Source organism: Odontesthes bonariensis, chromosome 17 (genome assembly GCF_027942865.1).
Source record: "Odontesthes bonariensis isolate fOdoBon6 chromosome 17, fOdoBon6.hap1, whole genome shotgun sequence".
Lineage (NCBI taxonomy): Eukaryota > Metazoa > Chordata > Actinopteri > Atheriniformes > Atherinopsidae > Odontesthes > Odontesthes bonariensis.
In genome coordinates, this window is record NC_134522.1 from 36,147,880 (window position 1) to 36,169,826 (window position 21,947).

At 51.8% G+C, this 21,947-nt stretch overlaps 1 protein-coding gene across 4 annotated transcripts in view; it reads right to left on the minus strand.

Annotated features, from left to right (window-relative positions):
* The window catches only part of mapkbp1 (mitogen-activated protein kinase binding protein 1), a 117,610-nt gene that overhangs the window by 38,288 nt on the left and 57,375 nt on the right, over positions 1-21,947 (minus strand). For all 4 annotated transcript variants that reach the window (XM_075448479.1, XM_075448478.1, XM_075448477.1 and 1 more), the window contains 4 exons: positions 5,566-5,764; positions 1,884-2,018; positions 1,534-1,742; positions 1,361-1,452 (listed from right to left, as the gene is read on the minus strand). In XM_075448479.1, the coding sequence (XP_075304594.1) occupies positions 1,361-1,452; positions 1,534-1,742; positions 1,884-2,018; positions 5,566-5,764 (635 nt within the window). The remainder of the gene's footprint in view (positions 1-1,360; positions 1,453-1,533; positions 1,743-1,883; positions 2,019-5,565; positions 5,765-21,947) is intronic.

The following is a 21,947-nucleotide window of genomic DNA, read 5'->3' on the forward strand; positions in this document are numbered from 1 at the left end:
AGGACACACTCACGTAGTGTTAAGGCTGATAAAACATCTTAAACTGTGTTTACGCATTGTGACATATAATGTGGTTTATGTATAATTTGTGTTTTCATATATTGTCTTCATATATGATATTCCCTTTGTATTATGAGGGTGAAATGATGTATTCTAACCAGGGCTTGAAAACTAAATTATTTTTGAATCGTTTCGTTCCGAACGGTTCAGGCATGTTTAACGTTTTCGTTCTTGCGTTCCGCCACCAACATATCGTTCCTGAACCGGTTCGGAATGTAAAATATCGTTCATTCTTATCGTTCCGGCAGTGTTTGGCGGGCCTATCAAGTCTACATGTGTGGACTTTACCTTAGAATAGACGTACTCATTAGTATTTGCCCTTGATTTACACCGTAGCTCTATGCCCAAAAATAATAAATCACCGGCAGCATCCAAAAACATTCAGATGGGCTAAAGCTGCGTTGACGTCACTTCCTTGATCTGGGAGCTTCAATGTAAGATGAGGGTTGATCTACTACTGTAGACAACAAAGCAAGGCTGCTCAATTTCTCCATTGATAAAATAAATCCACAACTCTACCGACGCAGCTTTAGCAGCAGAGAAGCTATCAGGCTTGTGTTGATAATAATAAACTCCTGGACTATGTACAAAATTCCAAATGCATCGCTTTGTGAGTACAGACCATATTTGTACTACTGTAGAAGTTTGGTGTCATGGCATGTGATTTTAGTGTGGTAATTTTGGAGATACTGCCAGGGTCCGTTAGGGCTTGTACTAAGCTATTCGGGATAACTCGGTAACTCAGCTGATGTTCAGCCAAGATCGGAAAAACTTCGGGTGGGCTACTTGGCTGGATGTCACGGTTCAAATGACCCTAGGGTGAATCTACTCCGAACTATCACTTTAACTAGTGGATAACTAGACTAAGTAGTGGATAAAGGAAGTGATTCGTGACAGCTGCCTGCATTGAGCCAAGCGGGCAGCGAAGTGAACGCACAACCGGAAGTAGTCTTTTTTTTTCCCCCTGACAAAGGCTACGCTTTTGTGAAATTTTATAAAATATATAGAGAACGAAAAAAAACGTGATTAACCGGTTTTGTGGATTTCAGAATAACGTTTCTGTTCCGGAACAGTTGAAGACCATTTCGTTTTCGTTTCCATTCCTCGTAAAATTCCGTTCGTTTTCGGTTTTCGTTTTCGCTCCTTAAACCGGTTCGGAGCCCTGATTCTAACATATGATAATATTTTTCTACATTTTGTGATTTCAGTCATAGTGTTATTCAATGTTTTGTCCTGTATTCTAATATGTATTATATGTGGCGTGTGTAATGTGTTAACATGACATTGTGAGTACACTCACCAGTGTCTGGTTTGGAGAACTCGAGGCAGAGAATTTCTGAGTCATGAGCCTGTACGTTCAAGATCTCTGCCATACAGTCAAGATCGTGAATCCTAGGACGCACAAACATCATGAAAACACACAGAGTACACACACCGTAAAATGTCAAACTGACTTTTTTATGGTGTCCTCACCTAAGGACTCCCATGCGGTCTCCAGAGGCCAGATGCTGCCCATTTGGACTGACTCTCAGGGCCCTAATGCCAACCCTGCTCTGGTCCATCTGCGGCCCCTCTGAGCCTGATAAGCTGGTCTTTTCTGTGTTTCCACTGGCAACAGTGATGATCTCTGTGTCCAGGAGGCTGGTGACATTGTTGTCCACGTAAATGATCTTCTGTAAGTCCTGAGGAGTCAGAAGTCAGATCTTAGAGTTGCATCAGTGTGCAGCTGCACATTAGCACATGTGAGGAGGTGCGGTATGGATGAGGAATGGAAATGTTAATGCACAGGTGAAGGTTTGCAGGTGCTGTGTGTGCAGCCCTACATGGCTCAGGATGTTCCTGTGCAGGACGTCGTGTCCGTCGATGTTCCACAGCCGGATGGTGTTGTCAGAGGAGCAGGACAGGAAGGATCCGGGGGGAATTTGCACCTCACCTCTTCCTCTCCCCTCTGTGTAGACCTGCAGGAGCCCCAGCGTGAGGAGGGATAACAGGTGTCAGTGTCACATGACTTCCATCAATTTGCAGTATGTTTGCTGGCCCAGTGAGTTTCACCTTTTTTCTTGGAACTATTTGCTGACTGTTTGCTTGAATTTCTTATAGAATTAGCACACTGCTGCTGTGAATAGTCCCGTAAAAAGCAGCAAGCTGAGTGTGATCTGAGCCACAGGTTAGTGAGTACACCTAACCCTAACCCTAACCCTAACCCTAACCCTAACCCTGTCTCCTTCTGCACCAAGTATATGTAACATCCATTTTATTTCCATCACCAAAAGTCCAGCGGCTCCGTCTACGGCTGACCGCAAGCAGGCCAAATATATGTAACCACATGGACCGCATACACTGTCTATGCCCGGATCAATCTCCATGCAGAAAAACATGGCAGATAAAGAAGGGAGGGAGCAGGTGAACATATATGAGATTGGACTGCTGTAATTCTTTATTATTGGGCTGTCCCACATATTCTCTGAAAAGCCTCCAACTGATCCAAAATGCTGCAGCCAGAGTTCTGATGAGAACTAACAGGAGAGATCATATTTCTCCAGTTTTAGCTTCTCTTCATTGGCTCCCTGTTGAATTCAGAATAGAATTTAAGATTCTTCTCCTTACATATAAAGCTCTTAATGACCGAGCTCCATCATATCTTAAAGATCTCATTGTAAGATATTTTCCTAACAGAGCACTTCGTTCCCAAACTGCAGGTTTACTTGAGGTTCCCAGAGTTTCTAAAAGTAGAATGGGAGGCAGAGCCTTCAGTTATCAGGCCCCTCTATTGTGGAATAAGCTGCCAGTAAATGTCCGGGAAGCAGACACCCTTTCCACTTTTATGACCAGGCTTAAAACTTTCCTTTTTTATAAAGCTTATAGTTAGGGATGGCTCAGGTGATCCTGAAACATCCCATAGTTAAGCTGCTATAGGCCTAGACTGCTGGGGGAGCTCCCATGATGCACCTCTCCTCACTTTGGAGAGGTGCATTTGGCATTATTGTAAAGTGTCACAGATCCAAATTGCAAGAACCATATGTGAGTCCATTGAAGACTGCTGTCTCATTTACATCTGCTTGGTAAACAAACTGGGTTCTAGGGGGGTCAATCAACAAACTCTCTGCTGGGGAAGATCCCATGATGCACCTCTCCTCCCTCGGCTCTCTTTTCTCCCCCATTTAATTTCTCAAATGATATTATGTACATGTGACATTATTGTGGTCATTAACTCGTGTTTCCCTGTTCCAACAGGTATCCTTTGAATGGTGTTACAGTGTTTGTTGTCCCCTCTTTTCTGTCCTCTAAAACCCCAGCTGGTGGAGGCGGATGGCCACCCTTCCTGGTTCTGGTTCTGCCAGAGGTTTCTTCCTGTTCAAAGGGAGTCGTTTCTCTCCACAGTCGCCTCAGGCACGCTCAGGACGGGAGATTGGACTGAAGACAAGTTTCAGTGCAATCTGTTGGTTTCCTTAGCTAGGCTACTTTTTAAAATTGGCTCTGTATGAATTGGACTAATTGGGAATTTAATTAGTTTGATTATATTAGATTATGATTATAGTAGAGTGAATTGGATTCTAATTGGTTTGAATTGGACTGTATCATTAAAGTACCTTGAGATAAAATAATTGTGATTTGGCGCAATATGAATAAAACTGAATTGAACCTAATGGAAGCACACCTCCACAATGTATTGCAGACCGATTACAGGACCATGCACAGGGAAACTTTTACTGCAGTATTTTCGCTCTATGATGTTTGACCTCCCAGAACAACAGCCGCATTGTGTTTGTGATTGATACAATGCTTTGTCTACATATAAACACACACACAAACCTGCTTTTCTTCTTTTGTGTTTACTCACCATTGACATTCCGTAGCACTTTACCCTAAACCTAACCATGACCTAATTCTAACCCTAACTATGAAACCACATTCTCCTCAAACTACATAGCAACTCATTTTAATGTCCACAGAAGGATGTTGAGCCCCACAGTGTTAATGTGGAAACACAGTGTGTGGTGTCCTGACCTCCACCATCACTGTGTGGTACCCTGCATCCTCTGCCCACACCAAGAACAGACTGGAGCGCATTGTGCGAACAGCCAGCCGTCTAACGGGCCTTTAACAGGAGCCCGTGTGTTCTGCAAGATGGCAGATCCAGACAGAGGGCGAGAAGGATAGTGGGGGACCCATCACACTCAGCTCACTCCCTGTTAACAACCCTCCCATCAGGCCGCAGGTTCAGGTCTATCAAGAGCAAAACCCCCAAATACCTGAAGATTTTTTTCCCCCAGGCCATCACCCTAAACAAACCATCCAAGTCACCCCCCACCATTTCCAAAGACAGCAGCACTCTCCCCCACCTCTGTATGCACGTCCACGTAAAATATCCACCTCTTGTCTACAATATTTATTCCTGCCATCTTGTACATATTTGTATATATACATGTCAAACCTCAATTTCATATTTCTTTTTTCATTTTTTTTTTTTTTACTGGTTTCTTACTTTTTTGCTAAGTTAACTTTTATTTAATGTTCTGTGGCGCTGTTACACCAGGTCAAATGGTTGTGTACGCTGTACATTCTGATTCTGAAATAAAGGCATCGCTAATACACAAACAGATGCCTTTTTATGCCATTAACATGAGGGAACATGAACACATGTCCGTGCACGTTAAAAATCGTCAGCATTGAGATTCTTCCAATGTCACAGGGAGTCAGTGTCTGTAGATTTCTGAATGAATGAATGACAGCAAACTAAAAAATAATTGAGGATAAACTCAGTGTAGCTGTCTGTTGGATCCAAGAGTTCTAAGATTACAGCTGTAATCGACCAATGAGTGAAGCTGCAATACTGCCAGGAGGTTGTGAAAATGTGGATCTGTTACTGATTGTATTTATCACAGAGCAACTTAGCTGGCTTGTTGGTGTGGTTACAGGACAAATGTAATATAAAATGAGTAGATACAGGACTGTCCTCCTGCTTCTCTTTTTTTTTCCTTTACCATTTTACATGTACACGTTGGAGGAATTTATCATAAATATTTGCTTTAATGCCAAAAAAAACAGTACAACAAGTGTAAAAGTATATTGTAGGGAACAAACCCAAAAAAAACATTAATTAAACAGTAATATAATAAAAGCTCTGGCACAGAAAACACATCCCATCTCATGTTTAACCACCAAACTACATAAACAACAAGCAGCGAATGAATAAAGGATCTGCTGAGGTAAGGATGCCCTTTGTGTGCTCCATTATCACTGATGCTTGGTCACCTGGTGAGGCTGTCAGCTACCGGTGGAGCCATGTTACCCTGAAAATATCTGAGCAAATATTCAAGTGGGCTCAATCTCATTCAACTATGGAGCTTAAAACTACCAAATGTGACAGGTTCAAAGCAGCTCCCTTCTGATGGCAGAGAAAAACAGGGCGGATGGTACATCAGGAGATAACCACTGACAGCAGCTGAATTTGGTGCTTTTTAACTTTAAACGCACCCATTCAGTTCAGAACAGCACACTGACCTCAAGGCTCCACACGCACGAGGAGTGGTAGAGCGCAGAGTAGAGTTTCCCTGCCCTGCGCAGATCCTGAAGGTCTCGGACATCCCAGACATAAACACTGTGATCATTGTAGACGCACGACAGCCAGCGATTGGTGGGGTCATACGTCACAGCTACGGTGTCCGGGTAAGGAGCCTCTGCTCTGCAGGAGAACAGCTGGCTGAGGAGGAGGAGCCAGAGGGAAATCATTAAAGAACAAAAGAACATGGGGTATGTCAAGTTCTTCTGAGTGGAAACGCTTTACTCATCAGCTGACCTCAGACTGACAGATGTGGGCTCTGACTGACAGATGTGGGCTCAGACTGACAGATGTGGGCTCTGACTGACAGATGTGGGCTCAGACTGACAGATGTGGGCTCTGACTGACAGATGTGGGCTCTGACTGACAGATGTGGGCTCTGACTGACAGATGTGGGCTCAGACAGATGTGGGCTCTGACTGACAGATGTGGGCTCAGACTGACAGATGTGGGCTCAGACTGACAGATGTGGGCTCTGACTGACAGATGTGGGCTCTGACTGACAGATGTGGGCTCTGACTGACAGATGTGGGCTCAGACTGACAGATGTGGGTTCTGACTGACAGATGTGGGCTCTGACTGACAGATGTGGGCTCAGACAGATGTGGGCTCTGACAGATGTGGGCTCTGACTGACAGATGTGGGCTCTGACTGACAGATGTGGGCTCAGACTGACAGATGTGGGCTCAGACTGACGGATGTGGGCTCAGACTGACAGATGTGGGCTCTGACTGACAGATGTGGGCTCAGACTGACAGATGTGGGCTCAGACTGACGGATGTGGGCTCAGACTGACAGATGTGGGATCTGACTGACAGATGTGGGATCTGACTGACAGATGTGCGCTCACACTGACAGATGTGGGCTCACACTGACAGATGTGGGCTCACACTGACAGATGTGGGCTCTGACTGACAGATGTGGGCTCAGACTGACAGATGTGGGCTCACACTGACGGATGTGGGCTCAGACTGACGGATGTGGGCTCAGACTGACAGATGTGGGCTCACACTGACAGATGTGGGCTCTGATTAACAGATGTGGGCTCAGACTGACAGATGTGGGCTCAGACTGACAGATGTGGGCTCTGACTGACAGATGTGGGCTCTGACTGACAGATGTGGGCTCTGACTGACGGATGTGGGCTCTGACTGACAGATGTGGGCTCTGACTGACAGATGTGGGCTCTGACTGACGGATGTGGGCTCAGACTGACAGATGTGGGCTCTGACTGGCAGATGTGGGCTCAGACTGACAGATGTGGGCTCTGACTGACAGATGTGGGCTCAGACTGACAGATGTGCGCTCAGACTGACAGATGTGGGCTCTGACTGACAGATGTGGGCTCTGACTGACAGATGTGGGCTCTGACAGATGTGGGCTCTGACTGACAGATGTGGGCTCTGATTAACAGATGTGGGCTCAGATTGACAGATATGGGCTCAGACTGACAGATGTGGGCTCAGACTGACAGATGTGGGCTCTGACTGACAGATGTGGGCTCAGACAGATGTGGTCTCAGACTGACAGATGTGGGCTCAGACTGACAGATGTGGGCTCTGACTGACAGATGTGGGCTCAGACTGACAGATGTGGGCTCTGACTGACAGATGTGGGCTCTGACTGACAGATGTGGGCTCAGACTGACAGATGTGGGCTCTGACTGGCAGATGTGGGCTCTGACTGACAGATGTGGTCTCTGACTGACAGATGTGGGCTCAGACTGACAGATGTGGGCTCTGACTGACGGATGTGGGCTCTGACTGACGGATGTGGGATCAGACTGACAGATGTGGGCTCAGACTGACAGATGTGGGCTCAGACAGATGTGGGCTCTGACTGACAGATGTGGGCTCAGACTGACAGATGTGGGCTCTGACTGACAGATGTGGGCTCTGACTGACAGATGTGGGCTCAGACTGACAGATGTGGGCTCAGACAGATGTGGGCTCTGACTGACAGATGTGGGCTCAGACTGACAGATGTGGGCTCTGACTGACAGATGTGGGTTCTGACTGACAGATGTGGGCTCTGACTGACAGATGTGGGCTCTGACAGATGTGGGCTCTGACTGACAGATGTGGGCTCAGACAGATGTGGGCTCTGACTGACGGATGTGGGCTCTGACTGACAGATGTGGGCTCTGACTGACAGATGTGGGCTCAGACAGATGTGGGCTCTGACTGACAGATGTGGGCTCTGACTGACAGATGTGGGCTCAGACAGATGTGGGCTCTGACTGACAGATGTGGGCTCAGACGGATGTGGGCTCTGATTAACAGATGTGGGCTCTGACTGACAGATGTGGGCTCAGACTGACAGATGTGCGCTCAGACTGACAGATGTGGGCTCTGACTGACAGATGTGGGCTCTGACAGATGTGGGCTCTGACTGACAGATGTGGGCTCTGATTAACAGATGTGGGCTCTGACTGACAGATGTGGGCTCTGACTGACAGATGTGGGCTCTGACAGATGTGGGCTCTGACTGACAGATGTGGGCTCAGACTGACATATATGGGCTCAGACTGACAGATGTGGGCTCTGACTGACAGATGTGGGCTCAGACTGACAGATGTGGGCTCAGACTGACAGATGTGGGCTCTGACTGACAGATGTGGGCTCAGACAGATGTGGTCTCAGACTGACAGATGTGGGCTCTGACTGACAGATGTGGGCTCTGACTGACAGATGTGGGCTCAGACAGATGTGGTCTCAGACTGACAGATGTGGGCTCAGACTGACAGATGTGGGCTCTGACTGACAGATGTGGGCTCAGACTGACAGATGTGGGCTCAGACTGACAGATGTGGGCTCTGACTGACAGATGTGGGCTCTGACTGACAGATGTGGGCTCAGACTGACAGATGTGGACTCAGACAGATGTGGGCTCTGACTGACAGATGTGGGCTCTGACTGGCAGATGTGGGCTCTGACTGACAGATGTGGTCTCAGACTGACAGATGTGGGCTCTGACTGACAGATGTGGGCTCTGACTGACAGATGTGGGCTCAGACTGACAGATGTGGACTCAGACAGATGTGGGCTCTGACTGACAGATGTGGGCTCTGACTGGCAGATGTGGGCTCAGACTGACAGATGTGGACTCAGACAGATGTGGGCTCTGACTGACAGATGTGGTCTCAGACTGACAGATCTGGGATCAGACTGACAGATGTGGGATCAGACTGACAGATGTGGGCTCAGACTGACAGATGTGGGATCAGACAGATGTGGGCTCTGACTGACAGATGTGGGCTCTGACTGACAGATGTGGGCTCAGACTGACAGATGTGGGCTCACATTAACAGATGTGGGCTCTGACTGACAGATGTGGGCTCTGACTGACAGATGTGGGCTCAGACTGACAGATGTGGGCTCACATTAACAGATGTGGGCTCTGACTGACAGATGTGGGCTCAGACTGACAGATGTGGGCTCTGACTGACAGATGTGGGCTCTGACAGATGTGGGCTCTGACTGACAGATGTGGGCTCTGATTAACAGATGTGGGCTCAGATTGACAGATATGGGCTCAGACTGACAGATGTGGGCTCTGACTGGCAGATGTGGGCTCTGACTGGCAGATGTGGGCTCTGACTGGCAGATGTGGGCTCTGACTGACAGATGTGGGCTCTGACTGACGGATGTGGGCTCTGACTGACAGATGTGGGCTCTGACTGACGGATGTGGGCTCAGACTGACAGATGTGGGCTCTGACTGGCAGATGTGGGCTCTGACTGACAGATGTGGGCTCTGACTGACAGATGTGGGCTTTGACTGACAGATGTGGGCTCAGACAGAGGTGGGCTCAGACTGACAGATGTGGGCTCTGACTGACAGATGTGGGCTCTGACTGACAGATGTGGGCTCTGACTGACAGATGTGGGCTTTGACTGACAGATGTGGGCTCAGACAGATGTGGGCTCAGACTGACAGATGTGGGCTCAGACTGACAGATGTGGGCTCTGACTGACAGATGTGGGCTCAGACTGACAGATGTGGGCTCTGACTGACAGATGTGGGCTCAGACTGACAGATGTGGGCTCTGACTGACAGATGTGGGCTCTGACTGACAGATGTGGGCTTTGACTGACAGATGTGGGCTCAGACAGAGGTGGGCTCAGACTGACAGATGTGGGCTCAGACTGACAGATGTGGGCTCAGACAGATGTGGGCTCTGACTGACAGATGTGGGCTCAGACTGACAGATGTGGGCTCTGACTGACAGATGTGGGCTTTGACTGACAGATGTGGGCTTTGACTGACAGATGTGGGCTCAGACTGACAGATGTGGGCTCTGACTGACAGATGTGGGCTCTGACTGACAGATGTGGGCTCAGACTGACAGATGTGGTCTCTGACTGACAGATGTGGGCTCAGACTGACATATGTGGGCTCTGACTGACAGATGTGGGCTTTGACTGACAGATGTGGGCTCAGACAGATGTGGGCTCAGACTGACAGATGTGGGCTCTGACTGACAGATGTGGGCTCTGACTGACAGATGTGGTCTCTGACTGACAGATGTGGGCTCTGACTGACAGATGTGGGCTCAGACTGACAGATGTGGGCTCAGACAGATGTGGGCTCAGACTGACAGATGTGGGCTCTGACTGACAGATGTGGGCTCTGACTGACAGATGTGGGCTCAGACAGATGTGCGCTCAGACTGACAGATGTGGGCTCTGACTGACGGATGTGGGCTCTGACTGACAGATGTGCGCTCAGACTGACGGATGTGGGCTCTGACTGACGCATGTGGGCTCAGACAGATGTGGGCTCTGACTGACGGATGTGGGCTCAGACTGACAGATGTGGGCTCTGACTGACAGATGTGGGCTCAGACAGATGTGCGCTCAGACTGACGGATGTGGGCTCTGACTGACAGATGTGGGCTCAGACAGATGTGCGCTCAGACTGACGGATGTGGGCTCTGACTGACAGATGTGCGCTCAGACTGACGGATGTGGGCTCTGACTGACGGATGTGGGCTCTGACTGACGGATGTGGGCTCTGACTGACAGATGTGGGCTCAGACTGACAGATGTGGGCTCTGACTGACAGATGTGGGCTCTGACTGACAGATGTGGGCTCTGACTGACAGATGTGGGTTCTGACTGACAGATGTGGGCTCTGACTGACAGATGTGGGCTCTGACTGACAGATGTGGGCTTTGACTGACGGATGTGGGCTCTGACTGACAGATGTGGGCTCTGACTGACAGATGTGGGCTCAGACAGATGTGGGCTCTGACTGACAGATGTGGGCTCTGACTGACGGATGTGGGCTCTGACTGACAGATGTGGGCTCTGACTGACAGATGTGGGCTCTGACTGACGGATGTGGGCTCTGACTGACGGATGTGGGCTCTGACTGACAGATGTGGGCTCTGACTGACAGATGTGGGCTCAGACAGATGTGGGCTCTGACTGACAGATGTGGGCTCAGACAGATGTGGGTTCTGACTGACAGATGTGGGCTCAGACAGATGTGGGCTCTGACTGACAGATGTGGGCTCTGACTGACAGATGTGGGCTCTGACTGACAGATGTGGGATCAGACTGACAGATGTGGGCTCTGACTGGCAGATGTGGGCTCTGACTGACAGATGTGGGCTCTGACTGACAGATGTGGGCTCAGACTGACAGATGTGGGCTCTGACAGATGTGGGCTCTGACTGACAGATGTGGGCTCTGACTGACGGATGTGGGCTCTGACTGACGGATGTGGGCTCTGACTGACGGATGTGGGCTCAGACTGACAGATGTGGGCTCTGACTGGCAGATGTGGGCTCTGACTGACAGATGTGGGCTCTGACTGACAGATGTGGGCTCTGACTGACAGATGTGGGCTCAGACTGACAGATGTGGGCTCTGACTGACGGATGTGGGCTCAGACTGACAGATGTGGGCTCAGACTGACAGATGTGGGCTCTGACTGACAGATGTGGGCTCAGACAGATGTGGGCTCTGACTGACAGATGTGGGATCAGACTGACAGATGTGGGCTCAGACTGACAGATGTGGGCTCTGACTGACAGATGTGGGCTCAGACAGATGTGGGCTCTGACTGACAGATGTGGGCTCAGACTGACAGATGTGGGCTCAGACTGACAGATGTGGGCTCTGACTGACAGATGTGGGCTCAGACTGACGGATGTGGGCTCAGACTGACAGATGTGGTCTCTGACTGACAGATGTGGGCTCTGACTGACGGATGTGGGCTCTGACTGACAGATGTGGGCTCAGACTGACGGATGTGGGCTCTGACTGACAGATGTGGGCTCAGACTGACAGATGTGGGCTCAGACTGACAGATGTGGGCTCTGACTGACAGATGTGGGCTCAGACTGACGGATGTGGGCTCAGACTGACAGATGTGGGCTCTGACTGACAGATGTGGGTTCTGACTGACAGATGTGGGCTCTGACTGACAGATGTGGGCTCTGACTGACAGATGTGGGCTCAGACAGATGTGGGCTCTGACTGACGGATGTGGGCTCTGACTGACAGATGTGGGCTCTGACTGACAGATGTGGGCTCAGACAGATGTGGGCTCTGACTGACAGATGTGGGCTCAGACAGATGTGGGCTCTGACTGACGGATGTGGGCTCTGACTGACAGATGTGGGCTCTGACTGACAGATGTGGGCTCAGACAGATGTGGGCTCTGACTGACAGATGTGGGCTCAGACAGATGTGGGCTCTGACTGACGGATGTGGGCTCTGATTAACACATGTGGGCTCTGACTGACAGATGTGGGCTCAGACAGATGTGGGCTCTGACTGACAGATGTGGGCTCAGACAGATGTGGGCTCTGACTGACAGATGTGGGCTCAGACTGACAGATGTGGGCTCAGACTGACAGATGTGGGCTCTGACTGACAGATGTGGGCTCTGACTGACAGATGTGGGCTCTGACTGACAGATGTGGGCTCAGACTGACAGATGTGGGCTCTGACTGACAGATGTGGGCTCAGACAGATGTGGGCTCTGACAGATGTGGGCTCTGACTGACAGATGTGGGCTCTGACTGACAGATGTGGGCTCAGACTGACAGATGTGGGCTCAGACTGACGGATGTGGGCTCAGACTGACAGATGTGGGCTCTGACTGACAGATGTGGGCTCAGACTGACAGATGTGGGCTCAGACTGACGGATGTGGGCTCAGACTGACAGATGTGGGATCTGACTGACAGATGTGGGATCTGACTGACAGATGTGCGCTCACACTGACAGATGTGGGCTCACACTGACAGATGTGGGCTCACACTGACAGATGTGGGCTCTGACTGACAGATGTGGGCTCAGACTGACAGATGTGGGCTCACACTGACGGATGTGGGCTCAGACTGACGGATGTGGGCTCAGACTGACAGATGTGGGCTCACACTGACAGATGTGGGCTCTGATTAACAGATGTGGGCTCAGACTGACAGATGTGGGCTCAGACTGACAGATGTGGGCTCTGACTGACAGATGTGGGCTCTGACTGACAGATGTGGGCTCTGACTGACGGATGTGGGCTCTGACTGACAGATGTGGGCTCTGACTGACAGATGTGGGCTCTGACTGACGGATGTGGGCTCAGACTGACAGATGTGGGCTCTGACTGGCAGATGTGGGCTCAGACTGACAGATGTGGGCTCTGACTGACAGATGTGGGCTCAGACTGACAGATGTGCGCTCAGACTGACAGATGTGGGCTCTGACTGACAGATGTGGGCTCTGACTGACAGATGTGGGCTCTGACAGATGTGGGCTCTGACTGACAGATGTGGGCTCTGATTAACAGATGTGGGCTCAGATTGACAGATATGGGCTCAGACTGACAGATGTGGGCTCAGACTGACAGATGTGGGCTCTGACTGACAGATGTGGGCTCAGACAGATGTGGTCTCAGACTGACAGATGTGGGCTCAGACTGACAGATGTGGGCTCTGACTGACAGATGTGGGCTCAGACTGACAGATGTGGGCTCTGACTGACAGATGTGGGCTCTGACTGACAGATGTGGGCTCAGACTGACAGATGTGGGCTCTGACTGGCAGATGTGGGCTCTGACTGACAGATGTGGTCTCTGACTGACAGATGTGGGCTCAGACTGACAGATGTGGGCTCTGACTGACGGATGTGGGCTCTGACTGACGGATGTGGGATCAGACTGACAGATGTGGGCTCAGACTGACAGATGTGGGCTCAGACAGATGTGGGCTCTGACTGACAGATGTGGGCTCAGACTGACAGATGTGGGCTCTGACTGACAGATGTGGGCTCTGACTGACAGATGTGGGCTCAGACTGACAGATGTGGGCTCAGACAGATGTGGGCTCTGACTGACAGATGTGGGCTCAGACTGACAGATGTGGGCTCTGACTGACAGATGTGGGTTCTGACTGACAGATGTGGGCTCTGACTGACAGATGTGGGCTCTGACTGACAGATGTGGGCTCAGACAGATGTGGGCTCTGACTGACGGATGTGGGCTCTGACTGACAGATGTGGGCTCTGACTGACAGATGTGGGCTCAGACAGATGTGGGCTCTGACTGACAGATGTGGGCTCTGACTGACAGATGTGGGCTCAGACAGATGTGGGCTCTGACTGACAGATGTGGGCTCAGACGGATGTGGGCTCTGATTAACAGATGTGGGCTCTGACTGACAGATGTGGGCTCAGACAGATGTGGGCTCAGACTGACAGATGTGGGCTCAGACTGACAGATGTGCGCTCAGACTGACAGATGTGGGCTCTGACTGACAGATGTGGGCTCTGACAGATGTGGGCTCTGACTGACAGATGTGGGCTCTGATTAACAGATGTGGGCTCTGACTGACAGATGTGGGCTCTGACTGACAGATGTGGGCTCTGACAGATGTGGGCTCTGACTGACAGATGTGGGCTCAGACTGACATATATGGGCTCAGACTGACAGATGTGGGCTCTGACTGACAGATGTGGGCTCAGACTGACAGATGTGGGCTCAGACTGACAGATGTGGGCTCTGACTGACAGATGTGGGCTCAGACAGATGTGGTCTCAGACTGACAGATGTGGGCTCTGACTGACAGATGTGGGCTCTGACTGACAGATGTGGGCTCAGACAGATGTGGTCTCAGACTGACAGATGTGGGCTCAGACTGACAGATGTGGGCTCTGACTGACAGATGTGGGCTCAGACTGACAGATGTGGGCTCAGACTGACAGATGTGGGCTCTGACTGACAGATGTGGGCTCTGACTGACAGATGTGGGCTCAGACTGACAGATGTGGACTCAGACAGATGTGGGCTCTGACTGACAGATGTGGGCTCTGACTGGCAGATGTGGGCTCTGACTGACAGATGTGGTCTCAGACTGACAGATGTGGGCTCTGACTGACAGATGTGGGCTCTGACTGACAGATGTGGGCTCAGACTGACAGATGTGGACTCAGACAGATGTGGGCTCTGACTGACAGATGTGGGCTCTGACTGGCAGATGTGGGCTCTGACTGACAGATGTGGTCTCAGACTGACAGATCTGGGATCAGACTGACAGATGTGGGATCAGACTGACAGATGTGGGCTCAGACTGACAGATGTGGGATCAGACAGATGTGGGCTCTGACTGACAGATGTGGGCTCTGACTGACAGATGTGGGCTCAGACTGACAGATGTGGGCTCACATTAACAGATGTGGGCTCTGACTGACAGATGTGGGCTCTGACTGACAGATGTGGGCTCAGACTGACAGATGTGGGCTCACATTAACAGATGTGGGCTCTGACTGACAGATGTGGGCTCAGACTGACAGATGTGGGCTCTGACTGACAGATGTGGGCTCTGACAGATGTGGGCTCTGACTGACAGATGTGGGCTCTGATTAACAGATGTGGGCTCAGATTGACAGATATGGGCTCAGACTGACAGATGTGGGCTCTGACTGGCAGATGTGGGCTCTGACTGGCAGATGTGGGCTCTGACTGGCAGATGTGGGCTCTGACTGACAGATGTGGGCTCTGACTGACGGATGTGGGCTCTGACTGACAGATGTGGGCTCTGACTGACGGATGTGGGCTCTGACTGACGGATGTGGGCTCAGACTGACAGATGTGGGCTCTGACTGGCAGATGTGGGCTCTGACTGACAGATGTGGGCTCTGACTGACAGATGTGGGCTTTGACTGACAGATGTGGGCTCAGACAGAGGTGGGCTCAGACTGACAGATGTGGGCTCTGACTGACAGATGTGGGCTCTGACTGACAGATGTGGGCTCTGACTGACAGATGTGGGCTTTGACTGACAGATGTGGGCTCAGACAGATGTGGGCTCAGACTGACAGATGTGGGCTCAGACTGACAGATGTGGGCTCTGACTGACAGATGTGGGCTCAGACTGACAGATGTGGGCTCTGACTGACAGATGTGGGCTCAGACTGACAGATGTGGGCTCTGACTGACAGATGTGGGCTCTGACTGACAGATGTGGGCTTTGACTGACAGATGTGGGCTCAGACAGAGGTGGGCTCAGACTGACAGATGTGGGCTCAGACTGACAGATGTGGGCTCAGACAGATGTGGGCTCTGACTGACAGATGTGGGCTCAGACTGACAGATGTGGGCTCTGACTGACAGATGTGGGCTTTGACTGACAGATGTGGGCTTTGACTGACAGATGTGGGCTCAGACTGACAGATGTGGGCTCTGACTGACAGATGTGGGCTCTGACTGACAGATGTGGGCTCAGACTGACAGATGTGGTCTCTGACTGACAGATGTGGGCTCAGACTGACATATGTGGGCTCTGACTGACAGATGTGGGCTTTGACTGACAGATGTGGGCTCAGACAGATGTGGGCTCAGACTGACAGATGTGGGCTCTGACTGACAGATGTGGGCTCTGACTGACAGATGTGGTCTCTGACTGACAGATGTGGGCTCTGACTGACAGATGTGAGCTCAGACTGACAGATGTGGGCTCAGACAGATGTGGGCTCAGACTGACAGATGTGGGCTCTGACTGACAGATGTGGGCTCTGACTGACAGATGTGGGCTCAGACAGATGTGCGCTCAGACTGACAGATGTGGGCTCTGACTGACGGATGTGGGCTCTGACTGACAGATGTGCGCTCAGACTGACGGATGTGGGCTCTGACTGACGCATGTGGGCTCAGACAGATGTGGGCTCTGACTGACGGATGTGGGCTCAGACTGACAGATGTGGGCTCTGACTGACAGATGTGGGCTCAGACATATGTGCGCTCAGACTGACGGATGTGGGCTCTGACTGACAGATGTGGGCTCAGACAGATGTGCGCTCAGACTGACGGATGTGGGCTCTGACTGACAGATGTGCGCTCAGACTGACGGATGTGGGCTCTGACTGACGGATGTGGGCTCTGACTGACGGATGTGGGCTCTGACTGACAGATGTGGGCTCAGACTGACAGATGTGGGCTCTGACTGACAGATGTGGGCTCTGACTGACAGATGTGGGCTCTGACTGACAGATGTGGGTTCTGACTGACAGATGTGGGCTCTGACTGACAGATGTGGGCTCTGACTGACAGATGTGGGCTTTGACTGACGGATGTGGGCTCTGACTGACAGATGTGGGCTCTGACTGACAGATGTGGGCTCAGACAGATGTGGGCTCTGACTGACAGATGTGGGCTCTGACTGACGGATGTGGGCTCTGACTGACAGATGTGGGCTCTGACTGACAGATGTGGGCTCTGACTGACGGATGTGGGCTCTGACTGACGGATGTGGGCTCTGACTGACAGATGTGGGCTCTGACTGACAGATGTGGGCTCAGACAGATGTGGGCTCTGACTGACAGATGTGGGCTCAGACAGATGTGGGTTCTGACTGACAGATGTGGGCTCAGACAGATGTGGGCTCTGACTGACAGATGTGGGCTCTGACTGACAGATGTGGGATCAGACTGATAGATGTGGGCTCTGACTGGCAGATGTGGGCTCTGACTGACAGATGTGGGCTCTGACTGACAGATGTGGGCTCAGACTGACAGATGTGGGCTCTGACAGATGTGGGCTCTGACTGACAGATGTGGGCTCTGACTGACGGATGTGGGCTCTGACTGACGGATGTGGGCTCTGACTGACGGATGTGGGCTCAGACTGACAGATGTGGGCTCTGACTGGCAGATGTGGGCTCTGACTGACAGATGTGGGCTCTGACTGACAGATGTGGGCTCTGACTGACAGATGTGGGCTCAGACTGACAGATGTGGGCTCTGACTGACGGATGTGGGCTCAGACTGACAGATGTGGGCTCAGACTGACAGATGTGGGCTCTGACTGACAGATGTGGGCTCAGACAGATGTGGGCTCTGACTGACAGATGTGGGATCAGACTGACAGATGTGGGCTCAGACTGACAGATGTGGGCTCTGACTGACAGATGTGGGCTCAGACAGATGTGGGCTCTGACTGACAGATGTGGGCTCAGACTGACAGATGTGGGCTCAGACTGACAGATGTGGGCTCTGACTGACAGATGTGGGCTCAGACTGACGGATGTGGGCTCAGACTGACAGATGTGGTCTCTGACTGACAGATGTGGGCTCTGACTGACGGATGTGGGCTCTGACTGACAGATGTGGGCTCAGACTGACGGATGTGGGCTCTGACTGACAGATGTGGGCTCAGACTGACAGATGTGGGCTCAGACTGACAGATGTGGGCTCTGACTGACAGATGTGGGCTCAGACTGACGGATGTGGGCTCAGACTGACAGATGTGGGCTCTGACTGACAGATGTGGGTTCTGACTGACAGATGTGGGCTCTGACTGACAGATGTGGGCTCTGACTGACAGATGTGGGCTCAGACAGATGTGGGCTCTGACTGACGGATGTGGGCTCTGACTGACAGATGTGGGCTCTGACTGACAGATGTGGGCTCAGACAGATGTGGGCTCTGACTGACAGATGTGGGCTCAGACAGATGTGGGCTCTGACTGACGGATGTGGGCTCTGATTAACACATGTGGGCTCTGACTGACAGATGTGGGCTCAGACAGATGTGGGCTCTGACTGACAGATGTGGGCTCAGACTGACAGATGTGGGCTCAGACTGACAGATGTGCGCTCAGACTGACAGATGTGGGCTCTGACTGACAGATGTGGGCTCTGACAGATGTGGGCTCTGACTGACAGATGTGGGCTCTGATTAACAGATGTGGGCTCAGACTGACATATATGGGCTCAGACTGACAGATGTGGGCTCTGACTGACAGATGTGGGCTCAGACTGACAGATGTGGGCTCAGACTGACAGATGTGGGCTCTGACTGACAGATGTGGGCTCAGACAGATGTGGTCTCAGACTGACAGATGTGGGCTCTGACTGACAGATGTGGGCTCTGACTGACAGATGTGGGCTCAGACTGACAGATGTGGTCTCAGACTGACAGATGTGGGCTCAGACTGACAGATGTGGGCTCTGACTGACAGATGTGGGCTCAGACTGACAGATGTGGTCTCAGACTGACAGATGTGGGCTCAGACTGACAGATGTGGTCTCTGACTGACAGATGTGGGCTCAGACTGACAGATGTGGGCTCTGACTGACAGATGTGGGCTCTGACTGACAGATGTGGGCTCAGACTGACAGATGTGGACTCAGACAGATGTGGGCTCTGACTGACAGATGTGGGCTCTGACTGGCAGATGTGGGCTCAGACTGACAGATGTGGGATCAGACTGACAGATGTGGGCTCAGACTGACAGATGTGGGATCAGACAGATGTGGGCTCTGACTGACAGATGTGGGCTCAGACTGACAGATGTGGGCTCACATTGACAGATGTGGGCTCTGACTGACAGATGTGGGCTCTGACTGACAGATGTGGGCTCTGACTGACAGATGTGGGCTCACACTGACAGATGTGGGCTCTGACTGACAAATGTGGGCTCTGACTGACAGATGTGGGCTCAGACTGACAGATGTGGGCTCAGACTGACAGATGTGGGCTCTGACTGGCAGATGTGGGCTCTGACTGACAGATGTGGGCTCTGACTGACGGATGTGGGCTCTGACTGACGGATGTGGGCTCAGACTGACAGATGTGGGCTCTGACTGGCAGATGTGGGCTCTGACTGACAGATGTGGGCTCTGACTGACAGATGTGGGCTTTGACTGACAGATGTGGGCTCAGACAGAGGTGGGCTCAGACTGACAGATGTGGGCTCAGACTGACAGATGTGGGCTCAGACAGATGTGGGCTCTGACTGACAGATGTGGGCTCTGACTGACAGATGTGGGCTTTGACTGACAGATGTGGGCTCAGACAGATGTGGGCTCAGACTGACAGATGTGGGCTCAGACTGACAGATGTGGGCTCAGACTGACAGATGTGGGCTCTGACTGACAGATGTGGGCTCTGACTGACAGATGTGGGCTCTGACTGACAGATGTGGGCTTTGACTGACAGATGTGGGCTCAGACAGAGGTGGGCTCAGACTGACAGATGTGGGCTCAGACTGACAGATGTGGGCTCAGACAGATGTGGGCTCAGACTGACAGATGTGTGCTCTGACTGACAGATGTGGGCTCTGACTGACAGATGTGGGCTTTGACTGACAGATGTGGGCTTTGACTGACAGATGTGGGCTCAGACTGACAGATGTGGGCTCTGACTGACAGATGTGGGCTCTGACTGACAGATGTGGGCTCAGACTGACAGATGTGGTCTCTGACTGACAGATGTGGGCTCAGACTGACATATGTGGGCTCTGACTGACAGATGTGGGCTTTGACTGACAGATGTGGGCTCAGACAGATGTGGGCTCAGACTGACAGATGTGGGCTCTGACTGACAGATGTGGGCTCTGACTGACAGATGTGGGCTCTGACTGACAGATGTGGTCTCTGACTGACAGATGTGGGCTCTGACTGACAGATGTGGGCTCAGACTGACAGATGTGGGCTCAGACTGACATATGTGGGCTCTGACTGACAGATGTGGGCTTTGACTGACAGATGTGGGCTCAGACAGATGTGGGCTCAGACTGACAGATGTGGGCTCTGACTGACAGATGTGGGCTCTGACTGACAGATGTGGGCTCTGACTGACAGATGTGGGCTCTGACTGACAGATGTGGGCTCAGACAGATGTGCGCTCAGACTGACAGATGTGGGCTCTGACTGACAGATGTGCGCTCAGACTGACGGATGTGGGCTCTGACTGACGCATGTGGGCTCAGACAGATGTGGGCTCTGACTGACGGATGTGGGCTCAGACTGACAGATGTGGGCTCTGACTGACAGATGTGGGCTCAGACAGATGTGCGCTCAGACTGACGGATGTGGGCTCTGACTGACAGATGTGGGCTCAGACAGATGTGCGCTCAGACTGACGGATGTGGGCTCTGACTGACAGATGTGCGCTCAGACTGACGGATGTGGGCTCTGACTGACGGATGTGGGCTCTGACTGACGGATGTGGGCTCAGACTGACAGATGTGGGCTCTGACTGACGGATGTGGGCTCTGACTGACAGATGTGGGCTCTGACTGACGGATGTGGGCTCAGACTGACAGATGTGGGTTCTGACTGACAGATGTGGGCTCTGACTGCCAGATGTGGGCTCTGACTGACAGATGTGGGTTCTGACTGACAGATGTGGGCTCTGACTGACAGATGTGGGCTCTGACTGACAGATGTGGGTTCTGACTGACAGATGTGGGCTCTGACTGACAGATGTGGGCTCTGACTGACAGATGTGGGCTTTGACTGACGGATGTGGGCTCTGACTGACAGATGTGGGCTCTGACTGACAGATGTGGGCTCAGACAGATGTGGGCTCTGACTGACAGATGTGGGCTCTGACTGACGGATGTGGGCTCTGACTGACAGATGTGGGCTCTGACTGACAGATGTGGGCTCTGACTGACGGATGTGGGCTCTGACTGACGGATGTGGGCTCTGACTGACAGATGTGGGCTCTGACTGACAGATGTGGGCTCAGACTGACAGATGTGGGCTCTGACTGACAGATGTGGGCTCTGACTGACAGATGTGGGCTCTGACTGACAGATGTGGGCTTTGACTGACAGATGTGCGCTCAGACAGAGGTGGGCTCAGACTGACAGATGTGGGCTCAGACAGATGTGGGCTCTGACTGACAGATGTGGGCTCAGACTGACAGATGTGGGCTCAGACAGATGTGGGCTCTGACTGACAGATGTGGGCTCTGACTGACAGATGTGGGCTCTGATTGACAGATGTGGGCTTTGACTGACAGATGTGGGCTTTGACTGACAGATGTGGGCTCAGACTGACAGATGTGGGCTCAGACTGACAGATGTGGGCTC